Source organism: Phalacrocorax carbo, chromosome 21 (genome assembly GCF_963921805.1).
Source record: "Phalacrocorax carbo chromosome 21, bPhaCar2.1, whole genome shotgun sequence".
NCBI lineage: Eukaryota > Metazoa > Chordata > Aves > Suliformes > Phalacrocoracidae > Phalacrocorax > Phalacrocorax carbo.
The window spans coordinates 6583906-6607107 of record NC_087533.1 but is presented as its reverse complement, the minus strand read 5'-3'; the positions used below and the strand labels follow the sequence as shown (position 1 = coordinate 6607107).

General features: G+C 43.2%; 1 protein-coding gene across 4 annotated transcripts in view; it reads right to left on the bottom strand.

The window, feature by feature from the left end:
* The window catches only part of DIXDC1 (DIX domain containing 1), a 44835-nt gene that overhangs the window by 14487 nt on the left and 7146 nt on the right, over window positions 1-23202 (bottom strand). For 2 of the 4 annotated variants that reach the window (XM_064470813.1, XM_064470814.1), the window contains 6 exons: window positions 12289-12418; window positions 11116-11241; window positions 9500-9749; window positions 8076-8183; window positions 2232-2344; window positions 561-709 (listed from right to left, as the gene is read on the bottom strand). In XM_064470813.1, coding sequence (XP_064326883.1) covers window positions 561-709; window positions 2232-2344; window positions 8076-8183; window positions 9500-9749; window positions 11116-11241; window positions 12289-12418 — 876 coding nt within the window. Of the gene's footprint in view, window positions 1-560; window positions 710-2231; window positions 2345-4664; window positions 5308-8075; window positions 8184-9499; window positions 9750-11115; window positions 11242-12288; window positions 12419-16512; window positions 16650-23202 lie in introns of those variants that run through there. The other 2 variants (XM_064470815.1, XM_064470816.1) reach the window with 2 other exon arrangements.

Sequence of the window (23202 nt, the reverse complement as noted above, 5' to 3'; positions counted from 1 at the left end):
TGGTTAAGCATGATGGGGGACAGGCATACCCTGCCCCAAGCAAGACTGTGGATGGATCCAGCTGTATTTTAAGTTGCATCTGGGACATTGGAAAGGATGGTATTGGCATTCTCCATTCTGGAAAAAGGTGGCCAGCACCAAATCATAATTGCAGGAGCTAAGACAGCCTAAACGTTGCAAGAAAGATGTCAGAGTGCTTAGTCAGTAGCATTCTGTTGCTGGATAAGGTCTCTGCTGGCTGCAGCCAATATACCCCAATACACACTACCCACACTATCAGAAATACTTCCTCATTCCTGAGTAACTCTTCCCTGAAGGGACTCATCCCACAGGATGAGACACAGGGAAGAGCCACTGTCCCTATTGTAACTGAGGTGACCCAAAAGACCAAGTAACTTCTTGCACAGTCACCCTGGAGACAGGACTGAACCAGGCCTCTTACTCAACTCTCAAGTTCCAGACCAGTGTCTCAGTTGCAAGATCACCTGTCTTCCAGCTACAGCTAGTGGGAAAAGAAACACATGTAGAAGAGAACACTGCCTGAAAAGAAAATCTATTACCTGCAAACCTGAAATCATCTTCTTTGCTTCCTCCATTTCCTTTTCCAAATGATCCTGTTGTTCCAAAAGCTGTTCCTCCCATGAATTCTCCAAATATGATCCAGAATTCCCTGCTTGCCACTCAGGCTGGAAATGAGATTCTGTCTCTTCTGGAAGAGAGTGCAGCTGAATGTGGTCATGACAGACAGAGGAGTCCAGAAAAGACTTGCACCACACAACAATTGCCTGCTGTCCACAATAGCTATCACTAACAAACCAGTATATATTCTAGCTGTTATCAAGGGAGTTGCTATAGGTGTGATATGTTGTCTAATCTCATGGATTTATGCCTCATTCTTTATGCAAAGGAAGCCTTCCTGCATGAACATTTATCAAAGATAAGCATCCTTCTCCTTCATTAATCTTACTGCCTCTGATTCCTCAGTAGTGGACATTTCAAATCATCACAGAGGACAATGCACTGCACCAAAAAGCAGCTGTGGGATTTGAAGAGCATGTTTTAGTGTTAGAGGGTGCACCAAGGACCCACTGGAGGCAACATTAAAGAGTATTTCTACTTGTCGAACAACGTGGCTTTCTCAAGGTGGACAACACACCTAATTCTGAAACAGACACTCCTCTCAACAGCAAGTTTCATAGCCTTGCATGCCTTTTCTGATCCCCACAGCATAAGCTGGATCAGTCATTAACTATCATCCACTGGCTGGCCCAGGAATGTAGATCTTTTTTCTTCCTTAAGGGATGAGATTTGATGAGGAATAATTGTAGGAGTGCTTGTTAGCTAGTTCACCAAAAGTTAAATTGGCCAATGCAAGCTGCTGTGCACTTGCAGACATGCATCTGCAATATTCAGCTATATGGGCAGCAAGCAGACACAGTACTGCTAAGAAATTAAGGAAGAGCCACAGCCTGCCAGCTACTTCAGCTGCTGAGACAGTCTGTCACATACTTTTGAAGTAGCACTAAAGCAGGACTACACTGGCTGAGGCAGCAAAGCATTTCCTAGGAGAGCTTCTCTGTCATTTGCTTTTGGTGTGGATGCTAACCAGAAAGAGTTGTTATTAGGCTGCATTCCTAAGAAGAAACAAAACCAAAAAAATCACTTGAGGAACTTCTTTGAAAACCTTTCTTTCAATATGCTTGAAAATTTTAAGCGTAAACTGACCACATCACAGGGCGTTTGTGGCAATACAGCAATGACTTCTCAATGCAGACACCACAACAACACTACAACTGTTCAGTTCCTTGCAAAGAGGCACCCGATCTATGTACAGATGTACTGTAAACACAGACCCTCACACAAAGTCAAGTTATGCATCATGGCCTTGATAAACTCACATGGACTCTTTAAAGGAATTTTAAATGTTTTTCTCAACACAGCCTAACGAGGCTGTGATGAAAGTATTCACCCTACGATCAAAGTTATAGATGGCCCTTAATCCTTCTCCAGAGCAATTTATTTTCCAAGCACTGTTTTGCAAGCCTCACAAACATTGCCATATTGTGGCATTATTGTAGCGTTACAAGTTTCTGGATTTAGTTTTATGTGAACAGATACTCAGCATCACATTCTCTAAATTCATTTCTGTCACTGGAGAAATTTTCAGCAAGTTTGTGATACAAGCAAATCCCAATGAAAGTGTGAGCTGTAAAGCATTATCTGCAAGATACCTCTTTTAGTTTCTGTTTCTTCAGTGTGGATGATCACAAGTCTTTCCTTCTCCTCTGATGGGGCTACTGTGGATTCACTCTTTGCACTATGGATAGGACTCGGTGATGTAAGACTGCAGAGGAAAGGAGAAAGAGTTACTTCTAGTGCTGATCAACATCATTCTCATCTAAGATAAAATTGAATGCACAAGCAGGCTTGTTGAAACTACGAATTATCTGCATACTAGAGAAGCCATGAAAAAACCAAACTGGGCATGTACACAGTGTCATAACAGACTAACAGATAAGTAGCACTATGTGTCTCTTCATTTTCCTCAACAGAATGCAAGTTTGACACTGCCACCACAGAATTCACATACACTCACACAGGGGTAAGACCACACTCTACTGAAGATCTGCTCAGAAACAATCTACTGTGAGCCTTATGTTCATACTGCAAGCTGAACAAAAAGCCACCCTGGCTTGCTTCATCTCCTACTCTGGCTTCCAAAAGCACCACTTCACTAACTTGACATTGAAAAGGGCAAAATATTTTTCAAAGTCAGATACCACTCACTCATGTTCTTGGGTTAAAATTTCTTGAAAGTACCCACATATTTTCACTGGAGCCATCTCGGCTGACTGTGAGATGCAAGCAATCTTTTTTAAGAAATTCTTCCTAAATGCATTACCCAGACAACATCAAAAGGTGGCTGAAGCTCACTGACCCATTCAATGTACCTCTAAAGTCACAGGAAATAATCCTTGCAAGTGTGAGCAGGAGCTAATTTTTCATTCTCCCCAACATAGAAACAAAGGACAGAACAAAAAGAAAACAGTGTGGAAGTAATATAGGTTTAGAAAAATACAAAGCTTTGACAGCTTGACTTCCGCATCTTCCCAGCACTGCTGCTACATATTGCACAGCGCTCTCACAGAATCAGAAAAGCACTGCAATAGAGATGGAAATGACTTGCTAGCAGCTCCTGTCTGGTCCACTCCCACAGCCAGTGCTGGCCTACTTCTCATTTATATTACAAACCTTCGAGCAGTCTAGTTTTAATGATCCAGACTAAATAGACTTTCACCATGTTAAAGGAAAAAATGAATGAAACTTACTAATGGTATTAATTGAAGAATAACCACCTTCTAATGGGGATCTTTTACAGCTACAGTATGTGGGTTTTCCCTGCTCAAAAAGGGTGTGCATGACTGTTAAAGGGGTCCAGGCCACCTAGCTTTGCTCAAAGATTATCTTCAGGAAGGCTAACTCCATTACAGTAGTCCCCTGTTAGGCACATTTTGTATACACCATTTGTAACCAGCCCCTTGCTTGTCACTGAATGAGTGCATAGTATAAACTAAAATAATTGTTTAGGAGCCCAGACAGTACTATTGGGTTTGCATTATATAATAAGGGTCAGAAGAAAGGATGAAACTTTCAAACAGCACAGGTACAAAGAGGAAGCCAAGCTGATGCAACATCTGGTAACTCTGAGAGAGATTTTACTTCCTCCTAGGAACAGATCTCAATATTCCCCCAGCATTTTCTCAGCTGATACTCTGAATGTGCCATCATCCTGATAAAGCCACTGAGAAGTGCATTGTGGATTCTCATCCATGCAAAAGATGGAAGAATGAGGGCTGTCCTAGAAAAACAGCATGAGCAACTGTTGGGTGAGAAGGTGGTGAAACTGAGGGATGGGCAAGAGCAGGGAACTGGAAAGAATGAGCGGGACAAAAAAAAGGTGATACAGAGCCTGGAAATATAATTCCCCTCTTCCGAAGTCCAGTCCTCTCAGCACTGGGTCCACAGCCCAAAGCAAATACAAAGGTTCTCAGCTGGGGCAGGGGGGTGGGGTTAAGTGGTCACTACAGGCCTCCACAACACCGACAGTTTTATAGATAATTGCTTAGACATCCCAATACCCACACTCCCCTTCACGGGCAGTTTCCCTATTTTAAAAGGCCCGTGGGTTCACATGGCATAAGTGACCACCTCTCAAACCATGCCAAACAGTGAAAGAGACACTGAGATGCACTCAGATGAAGCACTAGCACAGGTCAGGTTGCCTCATATATTATGCCACCAAGTTAATGCTGGAAACATTTCTACGGTTTTTGTATCAGTCACAAAACCCATTAAATTATGAAATATCCACTGATGTAATTTGTTCTTTAAAGAACATAACAATTCTTGATTAAAGCATGCAGAAATAAGTGCCTGGGAATTAAAGCTATTTAAGACAGATTCATTATGCAAACTGTTCCACTTCATTCCTTTTACCAGTTGGTTTCTTAACCCATATCCCTTCTCCACTGTGTCCCAGAGTTGCCAGTGCCTGCAGAGTCAAGACTTTAGGGCAACAGCCCCAGTGATAAGTCTGAACTCTCATAATCTTAATAAACACCCCATCCCTGCTGTTTCAAATGACAATGGCAACAATCGCTCACCATTTGACCTGCTTCCCTCCCATGATCCTACTTTAACCTTTCGCCTCACAGAATCCGTTTCCTGGGGAGCGTCAGGATTCTGGCTACAAACATGCCTTTTCTCTTCACATGCTCAGAATTCAGTGCAGAAGATGCCACCTCCTGTCAAACTACTGGATAAATATTTGCAAGCCAGACCGCTTCACATTAGCTGAAAGATTCACAGCAGAAACAAAAAAAAAAAAACCCAAAACCCTCAGGGTCTTTGCGATCAGAAGGCAGATCAGCAGCCCACACACGTGTATTTGATTCCAGAGTCAGGGAATTCTGCAGCCTGGGTTTTGCTTTTGCTGGTTTTCCTCTCAGGTTGTCTCTTGCTGCTGCATTTTGGTCAGCTGCACACACAGTTGTTTTCATCACAAGGACTGCGATCTGAATTGCCAGTGGTGTTTCTCATCCCATTCTGCCCTCTTCAGACTTCAAGCACCTGCTGCAGATGCCAACGAACAGCCAAGAGAAGGTGCTCCTGCAAGCAGTAGGTTCCCTGCTCTTCCAGGCTTGGATGCGGTCTCGGAAGATGGCATGCAGCACTTCTCAGCACTATGCACGGCTTCCTCTTCCTTGCTATATCCAGCTCCCTCTCCCTCCTGCTGTCACACAGGCTGTGCAAGGCAGAGCCTTTTCTCTGAGATGCCTGGCTTGGAGTGGGGGAGGGAAAGCCGGTGGAAGGGGAGGGGAAAGGGAGGTGGATGGGTGAGGGGTTTGGTGGCCTGGGAATCTATCTGATTTTGGCAAATTTTCCATGAATCATTCCAATTGCCTTTGCTGATTAGAGCTTTTGTCTCTGGGAATTCTGTTATTCAGGCTGTGAGCTCTCTTACTGAAGACTTAATGCAGAAATGAGCTGATGTTAGGCAGGGGATGTTGCCCTGGGACAGATACGAAAGCAGCACAATTAGATGGAGGGGGTGGTACAGTTAATAAACACATTTCTCACTAACAAAAAAAGTGGCTTGTTTCTCCTAGCCAGTTCTCATCACTAAGCTAGTACATTTCTCTCTGGAAGGAAAGAGAAACAAGCATCTTGTTTTCATCAGGAAGCCTGGTGTCAGCAGAAAACATCCCCAGGAGCTGGAGATCAGATTACTCCGTTTCTTTGGGTAAGTCACTGATCACATACGTAAAAAGGCTCACCATATTACATCCTATCAGCAATAATACCACCATTACCATATGGTAAAAGAACTCATGACATTATGGTGAAAAACAAAACCGGAAGCTACCTAGGATGTGCAGAGAAATTTTCACTCACCACCAAAACACAGCCACATATGAGCAAACAGCAGTTGTCTGACAGTCCATTAAAGGGTAGAAGGGTACACATAGAGTTACTACAGCTACCTTAAAACGGAAGAGTGAGTGGAGGGAGCAGCGTATTTCACTTGCTGTCCTACTGGAATCACGGTCCAAGAGTCAACACCAAAGTCCTGTGACATTAGCCACAAAATCCTGTTGCCGAGACCAAGAATTTTTACATCTCCCCCGGAATGACAGCTTCAAAAGTACACTCTCTACTGACATCATGTGGAGGCAGTGGTCCAATACTAGCTAACATGGCCCACACTCTTCCAAATATTTATGTCTGTATTTATAAACACAACCTCACAATGATACACAGCTAATTCCGGGGATAAATACAAACTATTTTATTTTTTCCTCCTCTGTTGGACCAGATAACCTTAATTCTCACATACACAGAAGCCTCTTTCTACTATGGAGCATCAAAACTGGCCTGAGAAATCTTGTGGAGACATCCTGCCTGCTGAGAAACTGTCAGCGGCAATCTGTCCTAGGAAAAATGAACCTCCTCACCCCTGCACAAATCAGGGAGGGGGGGCTACTTGAGGCACTCTCAGGGAGCAGCCCAGGCAGGACAAGGAGACAAAGAAAAGCACAGCTGGGGCTTAAACTGGGGACAGGAACCTGAATCAAGGAGAGCTGCAGCTATGCCCATGCAGCTCTGCCCTCTTAGTCTGTTCCAGAAGAGATTAAATGGTGCAAAGCGTCATATCCAGAGGGAGATCTAAACTGTTCAGTTACACAGTCCTTTGCTTCAAGCTAGTTTCTTGTTCTCTGGGGAAAAAGGGAAAGGCTATCGTTTACTATGAAGCTATCCATGCTGGATCAGCTCCTCCACTGTACTACAGTTTTTCTTCAAAAGCCCCTTCAGCTACACCATCTCTCCTATATCCATGAAAACAAACAGCAGAGCCATAAGTCTTCCCTCTCCCCTCCACAAGTTTTGCGGGAAAGGGTTTGACTTCTGCCACAAAGCAAGGGGTGGTAAGACAAGCTTGTAAGGCACCACTGTAATGGGTTGTAACTGGCACACGCTGCTCAGGTTCACAGCTGCAAGCTGTGGCACCTCCTATTGGAAACTTCTTGTATGCTGCCATTCTAACCAATCCTGCCTTTCATTTCCTTAGAAAGCTTCCACTTGCACCAGCTTGACTCTGCCCAACTTGTGCAGTTAAGAACCGCAGTCAAGGCTGCAGGCTGTTTATAGCACAGAGCATATACTTATCAGGATCCAAGTCCTGCTTCAAATGGGAAAGTCACCTCCAAGGGAAACCATACTGAACTCTGACTTTCAGGCTTCACAGCAGTATGCAGGATATTTTTCAGTAAAATAATAAAACGCTGCACTTTAGATTGAAGGCGAAAGTCTGGGGGATGGAAGGGTAAATTAGATAACTGTAAATCTAGAGACAGTTAAAAATTATGGACAAGGGCACAAGGGCAATGAAGACACAGCTACAGATCCCACCAGGACCATATATCTGGATTAAAGACTGGTGTGTTCCTGTAACTGCTGTTCAAATCCACATGCCCCCTCATGTCCATCTCTCTACAGGGCATGAGGTTTGTTGGTTGAAGTTCTTTTCCTCCACATCTTTTCCACCAGCTCTGAAATATTCATCCCTTGTACCCTAGCCACTCTGCCCCTTCCTCTCTGTGAAGCAAGCCACAAACTCCATTTCAGCATCCCTCAGGACAACACTCCCTCTAAAGGCTCCACCTGTATGTTCAGGTTCCCAGTAAAGTGTTTAGCCCTGTCTTTCCTAATTCTATTCCCCCAACCAACCTGAGGAACACTCCAGAGGTTTAGAAAATTTTAACTCAGAAGTTGGTAGCTCTTATCTATGTGATGACATCTTGAAGGTGATCAATTTTATCCATGGGAGAAATGTCAGTAAACCACTGCTTCACGCTGGTTTCTGAGGCTTCATTCTCCAGATCAGACAGGACACTGTATGCAGGGAATCTCTTTTCTATCAGAGCTAACCAGATCACAGTGTTAAGAAAGGGCACTTCAGGGAACGTCAGACAAAGGACCACAAGCGGACATATCTTGGCAATAAAGTTCCTTACCTGGAAGAGCGGGACTCCAATGGCATGTTCTGCTGTCCTTCATACTGCTGCACCAGCGCCCGGACACTCCAGCAGGGATTTTCAATTTCCTCATCCATGCTGCTATTTCTGGAGATAATAATCATAGAATAAGGGAAGCCTCATCTGATAGGAACAGAAATTCTTCTTGTCTCCAAGAGGTAGGGTAGGAAAGCTAATGAAAGGAAGGTAAGAAGGAGAAGACAGCTAGAAAGCTGCCAATTAAGAAAGTTCTTCTCTCAGGGAGCTCCATCCCATCTTCTTGGTGTAGGGTAAACACAGGCAAACAGGCCCTCCCCTTTTAAACTCATCCCTAATTCTGTGACTAGAAAACTACAAAAGCTCTGGGAAGGCAAGAAAGAGAACAGAATTTGCAAATAGCACAAGGACTGGCTGTTCTAAAGAACAGGCCCAAGGCCTTTTCATGAAAAACCTTTAACATTTAATTTTTCAACAAAATATAACTTTTCAACCTAATTTCCAAACTGCTTCATGGGTACTCCCTTGAGCCAATATAATATGGGCAAGTGACCTTCAGCTGTGTAAGTTAAGCCTTCAATAGACCACCATCTGGCTTCCATTTAAATGTCATTACTATTACTATTATAAACCACATCACACCTTTTGCAAGTGTTAAATGTGCTTTTCAGAACAACACGTTCCTTCTGTACATGGATCATTGCCCTTCATTATCACCAGAACTCCTCTGCTTATGTGGTAGGCTGCATCAGCTGATTAACAGCACAGAACACTGCATCTGCCTATATAGCAGTAAGCATAACATTGAGGTGAACAGGAATGAGAAGACAGAATGGACTTGTACAACAAGCTCAGTGCCTCAATTCTGGAAGTAACTGCTCCCAGATCTGTAACGAGTACCTGTAGTTAATACCTTACTTTTGTTTCACTTTAAATGAGAATGTCTCCAAGTAGACAGCACCAAGAAAGGGCACTGTGCTCAGCATGAAATGGGGAAAATGAGGCAGCAGAGTTCCCTCTGGCTTGGCCATGAAGACCTGTTCTTTTCCAGTGAGATAAGAGAGATCCAGCAGTTATTTTCATAGACTCATAGAATCATTAAGGTTGGAAAAGACCCTTAAGATCATCGAGTCCAACCGCTAACCTATCACTGCCAAGGTTTACATTTTGCTGTAAAACCTGAAAAGAACCTGTGATACTTGCAGTCTTCATCATGAGGCAGCCAGGCTAGGTCAGTACTCCCTTCTGTTAGGCCACTATTTATTTAGGTTTCAGTGAGACAGCAGCAGATTGTCTCTATTTGTTTGCACAATGGGAGAGATATCTTACACCAGGAATTATCAGGAGAAAGAGGCATCTTTTCTAAAAGAAATTCTGTCCATCTGCTAACATGCCCTGACCTCACATAACCAGGGAAAATTTATTACCTCTGTCTGTGCCAGAAAACATCCCGGCCGGATTGCAAGACATCTTGACGAACGTCTGCCAAAGCAGCCACTGCTCCTTGGGCCACTGCAGCAGCTGAGTGAGGCCTGTGACTGGCAGACGATGCTAACAAGCTCTTTCCCACCATACCAGCAGGGCTATGATTCATCGCTCTCCCAGAGCCTGGTTTGAAGTGAGCAGCTAAGGCCAGGATCAACCTCATGATAGATTTCAAGTTCCCATCAACAATATCTGCAAAATGCAAATAGCAAAAATGCCATTAACATGAAGTCCTACCAGAGCTGTATCTGCCCAACAAGCATGAATAAAATTAAACCCAATGGGACCATGCCAGTAAACGAGGACTATGCAAAAAGGACTGCATTACAGCACCGATGCTTACCTCTGCTTGTTTTGTACAGAGCAGCAAACTGACTGCCACCTACAGGTCACAAGTTTAAATGCTCTGATTAGACCTGAGCCTTCCTTCTATGACCGTTTCCAGCTAACAATTCAGTTACGTGACAGCACATGATAATTACTGAATGCTCACTGGAAAAGTACAGCAGTTACTGAAGACTACCACTGTACTAGCAGTCACTTCAATTAGCCCATGGAATATGCATTTTCTTTTAATACTGAAGACTAGAGAACAGGAATGCATTTCTTTAGCCATCGCGTCCTGTACCATAAACTGTTTGAGCACCTTGCCAATGTTAACTGGTCAGTTTTAATAATATCACACTATGCATTTCCCCCAAAATACAAACTAGCTCGAAACATTGATCTCAAGTTCACTGCAAAGATCAGCCATTCTTTCAGACTAGGACTTCTCAAAACAATTTAGTCAACTGGGATACTCAAAGTCCATTAAAATAATAGGGAGAAGGTTTCCAAATATCAGAGGCAGCCTAAAAAAAAGACATCATAAGCACTAGAGGCATGGAGACTGGCTGTTACTTGCTTTAGTATCCGAAAAATTAGCCAAAATAAGTCACAGCTTGTACTCTCCTGCTAACAACAAGAGCTGTGCACTCCATGTAGTCCATCTCAGAATTTTTCGCCTATGTCTCATCTGAAGGGCCACAGACAATCAGAACTGCATTCCCTCCCAGTACAGTCAGCAAACAGTAAGGATCAGGGCCTGTCTTCTACTCCACAGATCTATACCCCCACCAGCAAACCTCGTAATACCTGACTAAACCACGCCATAGACATGTGATTTTGCATATTGGGTCTCCTCCCTATTTACAAGCTATGTGAAACAGTATCACAGGCTTCCAGTGTACCAGAAATATTTTTCCCATGTCTCATTTCACAGTAGCAGGTTTATATGTCCTTTTAGTGAAATATTCTGAATCTATGTTCCTCATTCAACGTTACTTGATCTTCTCACTGCTCAGTAGTAGGCAAAAGGCCTTTTGGTTCTGTACACTGTGCTGCTACCAAAAGCAGTGAAGAACGAAGTATCATTTGACCCAAAACTTGTTACTAAACCACAGGAGGAAAAAACCAAAACTATGCACAAACCAATCCATTATCTGTCCAATATGAAACAAAGACAGAAACAGGCCTTCAACAGATAGAATCATCTGTGGTGACCGCCAGGGGCACATACCTTTTGCTGATGTCTGATGCATGCGGATCTTTTTTGATGCCACGAACTGTAAGACTTTCTCCACATTTTCCCTCATCTCCTGCTGGCTCGTGGGGTTGACCTGAACGCCATTCAACTTCTCACCAGCTAAAGGAGTGAAAAAACTTTACAGAAGAACTGAACCGCTTGGTGCTGTCACAGGAATTGCTACAGGTGTAGGGCCTGATACTATGCCTTGTCTGGGTACTACAAAAGGCATGCATGGCTTCTTGCCCTGCTTATAAGGTATCCAGTACCACAAATAACTAGATTGGAGACTATTGGGTTTACGTGGCAAGGTTTTGGTAGTAGGGGAGCTACAGGGGTGGTTTCCGTGTGAGGTTGTCAGAAGCTTCCTCCATGTCCAACACAGCCAGTGCCAACCGGCTCCAAGACAGACATGCCACTGGCCAAGGCTGAGCCCATCAGCAACGTTGGTGGCACCTCTGGGATAACATATTTAAGAAGGTGTAGAAACTGCTGCACAACAGCAGCCAGGAGAGAGGAGTGAGACTACGTGAGAGAAACAACTCACAGACACCAAGGTCAGTGAAGAAGAAGGAGGAAGAGGTGCTCCAGGTGCCAGAGCAGAGATTCCCCTGCAGACCACGGTGAAGACCATGGTGAGGCAGGCTGTCCTCTGTAGCCCATGATGGTCCACAGTGGAGCAGGCACCGACCCAGCAGCCTGCAGAGGACCGCATGCCAGAGCAGGTAGGTGTGGCCCAAAAGGGGCTGTGACCCCAAGGGGAGGTATTCAGGAGAGAATTCAGGAGTGAAGTTGAGCCTGGGAAGAAGGGAGTAGCTCAGCAAGCAGGTCACTCTTCCAAAAATGTTATACGCCAACACCATTCCTCTACAAGGTAAATCCTTTCGTAACTCCATTCCAGCCTTGTGGGAGTTAATATGGTCCCTGACAGGTTTTAGGACATCTGTTTTAAGTGTCTGGTGAAACGTAAGGACTTTAATAGAATTGCATTTATGATTCGCGTTATGATTATTTTCTTTTAAAGTCACTCCTCCTCTGTCCCCACGAGCTCTGACAATGTCATTACCTCTGTCAGTACACCTGACAGATGTCAGAGCCAAGGCCAGCCTCTTCTACACAAGATTTAAAATTGCAAGATGAAAAATAGTGCCATATGGCATTACTGACCTACAATCTCAATGAGCAAAGCAAGAATGACTCCATCTCGGAGATCTTGTCTCAGGTCTTGGACTGGCTTTATTGTTGGCTTCTTCTTCAGCTGGGAATTCACCCAGGCCACATATGCCTGTAGTTGTTGCTGAAAATAGAAAACAAGACATTTGCACATCATTGCCTTTTCAGGGGGAAGTTGCATAGCTCTCACTTTTCTCTTTACCTTCACAAATCTCATTGTATTTGCCCTTGAAAACAAACACCAGCCGTCTCATCCCAAAGCCTGCTGTGCCCTAACTGACATCACGGCACCCTGTGGTGCAGCTCACTCCACGCCAGGGCAGGAAGAACTAGCAGGCAGTAGGACAGGATCTAAGCACAGCTGAGAAGACAGCTTTACATTACATTTAATCTAGGTTAGTGCCAAACCAATGCTGTCATCCCCTCAGTTTTGGTGAGAGAATTAGTTCCCTCACAGCATTTAGCATCCCATCCATACTATTTTCTTCCACATATCAAGAAAGTAGAAAACCCACAACACAGAAGTGAGAAACCCTGAGTTATTTCCCATTAAACTATGCCATCTACCAAAAGAAACAACCAGGACAGATTTCCTGGAAAAGACAACAGCCTCCCTCCTTAAGAATTCCAGCATGGTTCATTTGTAACAGTTCACGCAACAGAGACACCCTGTTGACAGCCCCCTTCCTCCATTTCCTTGAAGCTGCATCAGCATTTCTAATGGCTCAGTTTCTATTTCTCTACATGCAGAACCTGGCTTGCCACAGCACTTAACACCTGCAAGACCTGAAAGCAAGGAGCACTCCCATTCCAGCAGGTCATACTGGATGCTGCTTGATAAAACTCTGTGTGTTGCCACAAAGAGAAGACATGGGAAACAAACTCCTGGCTTCTGGTCAGTGTGAGGACCCATCTGACTTAAGTGACTGAACGGCAAAGAGCAGATTCACATGATCTTTCCCTTCCCATCCCCCTCTCCGTAGCACTTCCATGGCTAGTAGGAGCCCTGCTAACACTGAAATCCCTTTGGGCAGAGCTGCTGTGGTACATGGAGGGTAAACAAACTGATCCATTTATGGGATTACCTCCCTTTTCACTAAGCTTCCCATTATTCTGACAGTGCAGCAGGTTTTAAGTCTCCATTCCATTATTATCTCAGCAATGTCAGTCAGAGTTTATGCTTTTACAGCCCAGCAAAGCCACAATCTGATCACAGCTTTACTCTTAATTATCCTGACATAGGAAATACAACTTTAATCACGCTATGGTTCAGTCTGCTAGTTCAGAAAGGTAACTGGACCTGTATTCAATCAGTTCCACTCACTCAGCAGAGAGCTGGAAAGCAGAACAGAGGAAATTAGCTTGGGGGACTGCCTGATGGCTTTCAGAAAAAAAAATGTAGAAGTGGCAGATCTCATGCATGCTTGCTGGAACAGACTTGCCTTGTCATGTGGTTTGGATCTGCATGCTCTTCTTTGGCTGTAATGGCAATGATGCATGTCAGTTTTGCCTGCCCAATTTCAGAGGTCTTTATTTTCTACTTAATGCAACTGGGCGCTTTGGAGAATCAACAAGCCTTGACTTTCTGTCTCTCACACACAAGGTGATGACCCTGTTCTGATTTTCAGAACAGCAGCGGTAACTCTTGCCAGCTGCAAAAAGCACCCTATCTCTTGCAGTTGTATTTTAACTGATCACGTGGGCACTGAGGTTCAGTCTCACAACGGTCTAATGCCAAAGCCAGAGAGACCACAAGCCTTCTATTACAGAGATTCAATAAAGCTTTAATTCATTCAAACAAGTACCAGAGAAAAGAGGTAGGTTTGTTTATAGTAATACAGCATCATAATAGAAATACCTTGTTTCATAAGTAAAGATGTACCAAATAGGGTTGCAGCACAAAAGCTGCATCTGAAGTCTATGTAATTTAGGGAAATAATCTTATCACAGTAGTGTTTACTACTTTGTTATATTTTTTCAAATCATTTTACAAAGTTCTAAGCTGTTATATTGTACTAATTCCAAAAGGGCACAGCCCCTTCCAGCCTACAGAAAGTTTGCAATTTTTATAGAGTCTATATGGTTCTATTTAGACACTTCTGTTTTCCAGAAAGAGGGAAAAATAGACCCTTTCACTACACAGTTTGTTTTCCATTTCTTTTCTGTGAACATTCTTAATGTATTTGTAAGAAAGCATTTTTGGCAAACTTTTAGTCTCTCTTAAAAGCATGAGAAGGTTGACATTGTTATCAGGGAAAAACAAGTAACTCTTAAATCCCAGCGCATTTACCTTTCAAACATGATTATTAAAAGGAGGATTTTGAGACAACGGAATATGGATGTCACCATTACAAAATAATTTCATACCAGTAGCTGCTCTAATACTGTAGACTTGCATTTCATAGCAGACTTACATTGTTGTTTAGTTGGTTGGTTTTGCCTTTCCCCCCACCCCACTAAAGCGTAAGATTTTCCTGCAGAAGTTCAGACAGTTGGACTGATCAGCATTTCCTCATTTTGTATCCAAAACCTAGAAGACCTAATGACTTTAGCAAGAGACTTGGATTGTTGCAAAGCTAAAAACCCAGGGAGTAAGCTTTCACATCTGGCAGCTGAGGTGAGCAGGTGACTGAACTAACCAAGAAAAAAACAGATAAAAGTTTAGTGACCTAAAAACGGCAACGTGGCTTTAAATGCATTAAGGGACAAAGCTCCCAAGCTGCTCAGCAGAAGTCCCAATAGCAATTTTTAACCTAGTGAGTCAAAAATGCTTTGCTCCACCACCCTCTGTGGCTTCCCTATTAGCTGGCATGAACGGGGCAATAACAAGGACATTATGCGCCATACCATAAAGCCCTACACCTCCAACACCAGCACACGGCCACAGATTCAGTTTAATGAATCAGACCCATGAAAGAAGTAAAACACTTGTTTCACTCCCTCAGAATTCTATTTGTTTCAACACTCAAGACAGCTATCTCAATTCACAACAGAACAGCCCTAAGTACTACCACAGTAACGTGCTACCTGGATGGACATCAATCATGGCAACTATTCCAGAAAGTACTCCAGGTGTCATCTTCCAGCACAGAGAAAAAGTTTTGCTAGGATGTATTCTGCCATAAGAAGAACAGCTCTACACATCCTATTCCACCCCAGAAAAATACTCCCTAGCCTGTGCTTGTCACTTGTCCACAGAAATATTCACACCAAAACCACATGCTCCATCATCATTTGTGGCTACAGGCATCCCAGCTCAAACAATACATGTGCCCCCTCCAGTCTCACATAGGTCTCAGCTCCTCTTAGTCAACACAACTCCAAGGAGGAAAGAAAGAAGCTTGGGAACAAACAAGGAGATGGATGATACATCTCCAAAGGATTCCTCCTTTCCTTACCCAAGGCTGTCCCCGCATGCTTTCACGCTGCTTCCTGACACCAGGGTAGGACATTACATTTTGTGCCTTCTAAATAATTAGCAAAAAGAAGCAGTAACCCCAGACACAAAGCAAACAGGAGAACACAACCCGGACTGAGTAAAGGATGCAGTGTGAGCCTGTGTGCCTAGGAAGCTGGACCCACTAGTCCCCCAAACCTGCTTAAGTCCCCTGATCTGACAACTGCCCAATTCTTAGCACTTCTCTTGCTTAACTTTTGTCTTTCTAGCTGAGGCGAAAGATCCTGCGGGACCTATTACACTTATTCCTGTCATGCTGTAACTATGCTACAACAGCTTCCTATAGAACCTCCAAACTTCACAAGATTGAACAAATCCCTAGAGCTTCCCCTTGTTGCTTTATAACCTGGTATGGCTGACAGCTATATCCAAGACCAATCAGAGAGGGAACACCTATTTTTCTCTCTCTCTCATCCTCTTCCTTCATAATAATTAAATAATTAGGTGAGTAATTCTTCCTTCAACCACTGACCACTCAGGAGTTTTCTGTTTCTCCATACATTTTGCTTTGAGCTTCTGTTCAGCCAAATCTTAGACTTAACAGGGCTCACACTGCTCTACTCCCACACCAATAGTTCTTTCAATATCAGGATTTTCAGAAGAAAAACATATCAGCCTAGTCTAAGATTTGCTATGGAGAGCACAGGTTATTAGGATTATGGTGGAATTAAGCTTAATCCTATTTATGTTAACACAGCTTTGTGTTCCAAAAAAAGGCCAGGTTTACCTGTACCTCACAATGGGAAGAGTAGCTCCCTTACCTGAAGGAAACTGGAGCCCAGATTGCTTCAGCTCATCAGCAGATCATTGTAGCGTGTTTATATCTAAGTCACTCTGGAAGCCTTAAAACACTTCGCAGGGCAGAAGAAGATTATTAAAACAAGGTACCAAGGACCACCTGCAATTGTAAGGTATTGTAAGGTATTTCCCAACTTGCAGGCACTTCTGCTGCAAATTACAGGTTAGCACTTCAACATGCACAACACATTTCAGAGCAGGATTTTACTTTGGATCGTTTATTCAGCACATACCCCGAAGAAGGGTGTTAGACATACTGGCTATAGGAAAACAGCTGTAGAGGTCAGAAGCATGTATCTTTGCGTTTTCCACTGACAGCCAATGATACACAGGAGGAAAACACCGTTCAGGGTCAGCCCATTTTTCTCAGCAGCTGTAATCCCTTACTGATAATTAAAATTAAATGTCATTATCTAATACTTTCCACCGGTGGAAGAAAAGCAGTAGCTCTATCGCAAATCTCCTGCCAGTTGTAGGTGCCCTTGCTATTCATATTTACCACCTGTTCTTCAGGGCTCATGTTTCTCCCTTCTCAACCACCAACCCAGTCCAGTCTACCTGACAGTAAATATAGGTAAATCACAATGCCTTGTTATGCTACTCTGTCCTTTATTATCAGTGCCATCTACATTACATTGTATAAGGTTGATTTTCACCTCCTCTGAGATGAGAGTATTGCACATTTTGAAGTTCACCAAACCTTCATTCTTGGACAAAATAATTCTTTAGCAGGCAGATGCCTTCAGAGAGCCTGACCTTGCTAACACGTTACAGTAGACTCCCATGACACTCTCTGCTTCTAGGAAGAGATTACTTCTCTGCATTCATTTGATGAATTTGGATCTATGCTTATTGTTGGGTTTAGGGAATCAGCCTGGAAGAATAATGTTTCTCACAGTCTTTACTCTGCCTTTCCTTTGTAGCCTATGGACACTGCCCAAGCACCAGGTCTAACAGGGTCAATAATAATAGCCCTCATACTGTGAGGTTGGTCCCAGTATGAAAGGCATTTAGTTTCCTGTCTGTTCAGAGCATGGAACCAAATGTCTGCAACAGCAAAGCTCAAAGGCTAGCCTAATTGCATCGGGATGTAATGTTTAAGGCCTTGTATGATTTCTAAATTTTCTGACATTACCTTAATTAGATGGGAACCATAATTTTCTACCCAGTGTTTCTCCAGTTTGATTGTTTTTTGTTTTCCTTTGAGAAGGCCTTTGTAGAAACAAAACTCGCAAGCAAACGTTTCTCTCTGCTCTCAAAGCCAGCAGAACTTTTTTTTTTTTCTGAAAATTGCTGCTTAAATGTGATTCAGGCTGTTTAATGTATTGAGATAACTCCTGATGCATCCAACAGTGAAAACCACTCAGTTATGACCAGAGTGATGCCAGAATGACCATATGCATCCACAGGACTCCTCTTTCATAAAACTTTTACTTTAAAGCAGGAGGTGTAATTTCATGCAGAACAACTTTTGGTCTGATGTGTATTTTCGAAATCTTCTATAAACAGCCTGCCTCAAGCACAGAAGATGCCTCAGTACAGCCGCACAGTTTGGAAAAGGTAGCACCCATGCAATCTGGTGCACACCAGGAGACAAATAGTGTGTGAGCTGCAAAAGACCAGGAGTTCCTTAACCCTTCACCCATTTCTGAGTGAAAACATGGGTATTTCCAAGACCCTGCCGTGTCTGGACAAGGATTTTTAACTGATTTGCTGAGACCCAGAAAGGATTAACCTGAAGTCTGGATGAAATTCTACCAGCACGTTTTCTGTAACTTCTAAGGTCAATTTCAAAGCCTCAAGCAGCACAGACCTTTCAGAAGAGCTGCCCAATGATGCCCTTAACCTTTGCTATGTTCTAGGGACACTTAGTTGGATTTTTCTCATCTTAATATAAATCATTTATTTGGTTCAGTGAATTTACCTCAAGTAGTAGCCACCTGTTTCTCTAGCCAGATACAAAAACAGAATGGCCAGTCTTCTACTTTCTGATCTCTTAGTCCAGACCACACTCTTGAAACCACTAAGTCTGATTACCATTCATCGACTGTTCAGGTTTGTGCAAAGGTTTTAGAAAGCAAGTTCCTGCAACTTTAGAAGGCTTTGGCCGGACCTTTAGAAACACTTTAGAGACAGTCCTGTCATCCCGTGTGTTCAGAACAAACATAAAGAATTAAATTGTCCTCCCTGTACGCAGCTTCCTAAACACAGATCTCGCACAGGAACTCATTCTGCCCTTCATTCAGAGTGTCAGGATGGGAAGAACACTGTCTACATCTCCAGAGGGACAAGAGCAGTTTTTGCTCAAATCCTGGCAGTACTGCTGGGTTGAAATGACAGCTGCCTGTGGCATCCTGGCTAAACTACCACGTGTTACTGGGAGGGGAACAAGTGTCTGGTCTACTAAGATTGCAGCTCACTGTCAGACTTGCAGATGCTAGCTCAAGTGCTGGAAGGTCTGTGAAGAATGAAGTTTAGAGTTGAAGCTGTATTTCACATGTTGCCCAAGTGCAAAAAATAGCAAGAATTTCCAGAGTGCTCAGCTATGCAGCAGAACACAATTTTTGACAGCAAAGCTTTACACATCTTTCACAGTCCTTTACCCATTAACAGGAAGAGCTTAAGTGTTAAACAGCAAGGCCCAATTCCATTCAAACTCCCTAAATTCTTTCCACCATTTTGATTTTTACAACTTGTTGCACAGGCAATAGCTGTCATGCTCCATTTCAGAAACATACAAGTTCCAGGACAGGATGAAGTCATTCTTATATGTGCCTATATATACTAGTATTTTATTAATTTAGTGTTGCATTTTAAAATCCATTTGGAAGAGCTTAGTAGATGCAAATATAAGATCTTTTCAAACAGCTCATGAATCCAGCAGCACCACTCACATCTGAAAGACAGTTATGCTCAGTAGGTTGTTGCAACCTAACAATAACCTTGAGTATCTTCTGAAGAAACTGGGCCTAGGTGGGCAAATGGCAAACACGTCTGACAGCTTTTTATCTCTGTAGAACCAGAGAGTTACTTAATTTGTGCAGAACAAAAGCCTGATGATTCGATTTGCCCTTTTAATATAAGAACCACTTGCCTTCGACTGATCTTTTGCCAAGTCATACCCTTGCTGTCAGACAGTGATCTCATTTGTGCCACCCATCTGTCATATATGGGTATTTTTGTGAGTGGCATCTATGTGTGCTTTCTTCAGACAGTAATTTTGCCTGTCACTTTCATAGCACCACATGCAACCATTCTCCCTGCAATTAATCTGTTTTCTACCTATACCTCCTTTAACTCCTATCTCCTGTTTGTAAAAATCCTGGGTTTACTCAGTGTACCTTCCACACCCACAGGGGCAGTTCTATGTACCCTTTTTGTTTTCAGAAATCTGAAGATGGTATCAATTCCTTAAACAAATGCACTATCATTGCAGGCAGCAACTACTCCAGAAGTCTACCAGATAGAAAGTCATGTAAAAGGAATCTTCCTATACGCCTCAAAATGTCACTGCCATTCAAAACCAGGTTGCTGCTTTAGGGATAATTTCTGGCACTTTTGCAAGATGTTTTAGTGCCTCTGCATTTTCCCCAATCTGGTATTTTGAGGCCCATTTCTCACACAGGCAGTATTTCTATGCAAGCATACAGGCAAAAAGCTGAGCCACAAGAGATATTTTACTGTAAACTGCCAGTACTTTGGAGCACGTGATTCACCCTGAATTATCAAATCGTTCCACTACACCCAAACAAAGTCTAAGGTCTGTCTAAACAAGTTGCACTGAGACATCCCCTGATGCTCAGGAGAGAAAAGGAACATTGTTCCTTATTTAGCAGAATGCAGTCACTAGCCCTGTACAGACAAGGAAATTAAGCTTTGTGAAGAGACTGAGCACACAGTAGGTCTGAACAGTGCTTTTTGCAGGTGAGAACCTTTCATATGAAGAGAAGAGGAAGTGACACCCAGTGAGGTTGCCTGGTCCAGGATGAAAACAGGGAGTCAGGGAAAAAGGCACATTTAGGGGACAGACTCTGTTCCTTAGTCTACCAATGACTTGCTGTGAATTTGGCAGCCCACTTTACCTCTGTGTGCCTCAGTTTCTAGCTATAAAGCAGCTTTACTAGTTTTTATGTTCCTTGTAAAATGCTTTGATAAGAATATCTTTGACTGTTACTGTGAAAATGCACTCTAATACACCCTGCCAAAGGACAGCCACTGCTGTGCAGCCTGGCTTAGGCATACAGTAAACCTCAGGCAGAGATTGAATCCTAACTGCTCAACCCCATATCCTATATAACAGCAAATACATCCTTCCCTTGCTGATAGTCCTATTGTTGATCAGGCACCAGGGCTTTGGGAAAAATGGATAAGAACTCCTTCTAGAGCAAGCAATTGTCTGCTAAAGTACGTCTCCATGTAAATTCAGGTGTGGGAAGCCCCAGCTGTGTTTTCTGATGTCTGTACTTGAGGCTTAGCAGAATTACAATGCAGCAGCTGCCCACTCTCTCCCGGACCGGACAGGCAACCTGGCAAGGTTCAGGTAGTTCTTCAGATCCCAGCCTTTCTCACTCTGGCCAAGCCTTAAACAAGTGTGCCTGACTATCCCGTGGCTGTAACAGTGTAATGGGGTGAACTGGATGAAGGAGAGCAGAAGCAAACCAGCTCTCTTCATATTGAATCTTATTATCTATAAATAGCACTTATTGCAAGGAGAGGGTAAGCGCAAGATTCTTCTGCTAAGATCACAGCAGCAGAGAGACTTTTATCACAGATCATGCATGTTACACCAAGGGGAACAGAACAGCTTCCAGAACAAGACAGTAGCAAGTCCATACTGCCAGAAAATTACTTCAACCAGAAAAGGAAACCAAAATCAAATCCAGGTCATTTCCCACAGCAAGGACTCATCTCACAGGTAGGATACCATCTAATCACCTCAAGTCCACCAACAGATACGGCAAACTTTGAAGAGTGAGGGAGAGAGACTGTATGTGTGGGAAATCCAGGAAATACCTCCTGCAGATGCCACTCAGCTAAGAACCCACTACTCAATGGAAAATATTACATTAAGCACTTGGTGAGGGGGCAGGCAATGAGTAGCCTGCTAGGGAGAGAACACAGCCCTGCCTGCACTGCACCACTTCCTGCACGCATACCGCTGGGAATTAGCAGTTCTCATATAGCAAAATGTGTAGGTATTTCCCCATGTAGACAGAGACTTATATGATAACCTTGCATTTCACTCTGCTGCTGTTGGGAGGCCCTGTTTTCAAAACAACCTCTGCTTGGGCTCTTAAAAATTCACTGCCATTTCACCCTCTGGAGAAGACCCAACCCCAGGCCTGCTGTTCAATGTAATCTCAGAGGGAAAAATAGCTACTTGAAATTACTTATTGTACACAAGCAACTACATAATTAAGACTGACAGAGGAAATTATCTTCCAACTTGAAAAAGAGAAGGTATATTATTGTTAAAATATAGACACATTAATGTCTTGGAGCTGTCAGGCCCATTTCTGACACACTTCTGTGTGCCCCATCTGTTTTAAAGAACTGACAGAAGTGTGAGTGCATATCTCACATAAACTGAGTTTTCTGATGAGGAGAGAACAAGCTGAGGCCACATGGACAGAGTCACCACAGAGGAGACTGTGCCCTCTATGATTTCCTTGCATTATAAACTACAGCTTTTAGCAGCCATACATTCCCATGCCACCATCCACCTGTGGGATTGAAATATTTAGCTGCCGCAAGAGCAGGATAACTCTCAATAAATAGCAGGGAAACATCTTCAAGGCAGGGTAGTCCTTTAATGAGAGAGGGACAGGAGCTGTGTGATGCCCACAGCGGAGTTACCTACATTTCAACAGCAATCAAAAGTCATCTTGCTTTACATGTCTGCAGGTGACACAATGTATTTTGGCCAGGGACTCTGAAAGGGAAGGGAACTACACTGGCTTGAACTTGCAATTTACAGAGCGCCTTTAGCAATCTGAGATTATGTTAATCATGGAGGAAGCATCAATCTAACAGATCTGTGAAGAACAGGCATTAATTATAGAAGGGACAACTATGCTGCATTCTCCATCCTGCTCATGAGATAATGAGGCTGATGGGGTGTCCTTCAGCCAGCAGGACAGAGAGAGGGAAAAGAATGCAAAGGAACAAAAGAAACTTGCCTGTAGCATCTTGGCTGTGTTGGATAACTTTCCAGGCATGGATTATTCGTCAAAGGTGCAAGATAGAGACACACAATCAATATCCCTAGAGAAACTGGAGCTATACCTGGCCTCTAGGTTGCAAGCATGTGTAAGGTTGCACCTGAGCTCTGCACACACACCTAGTAGCTTGCTAGCAACTTACTACTCATATATGTTAATGCACAGATTTGGAAAGTACATCCTTGTATTTCAAGGTATCTAGTCACAGAAAGAGTCACCTGGCCAGAAAAGGTGCTCTATCAAAAGAATAGACACTGAATTAGAGAGGCAATTCCTGCAATATCCCAGTTCACTGCTTGTCTTAATTTAAGTCTGACTTTTTATCTTGAATCTGTTTTTATACCCAAAGATTAGGTTTAGTAGCCACTCGCTTCCAGCCTTTTAACATCAGAATGCTGTGTTGGGATCAGACACCTTGGGACACTCTTTTAC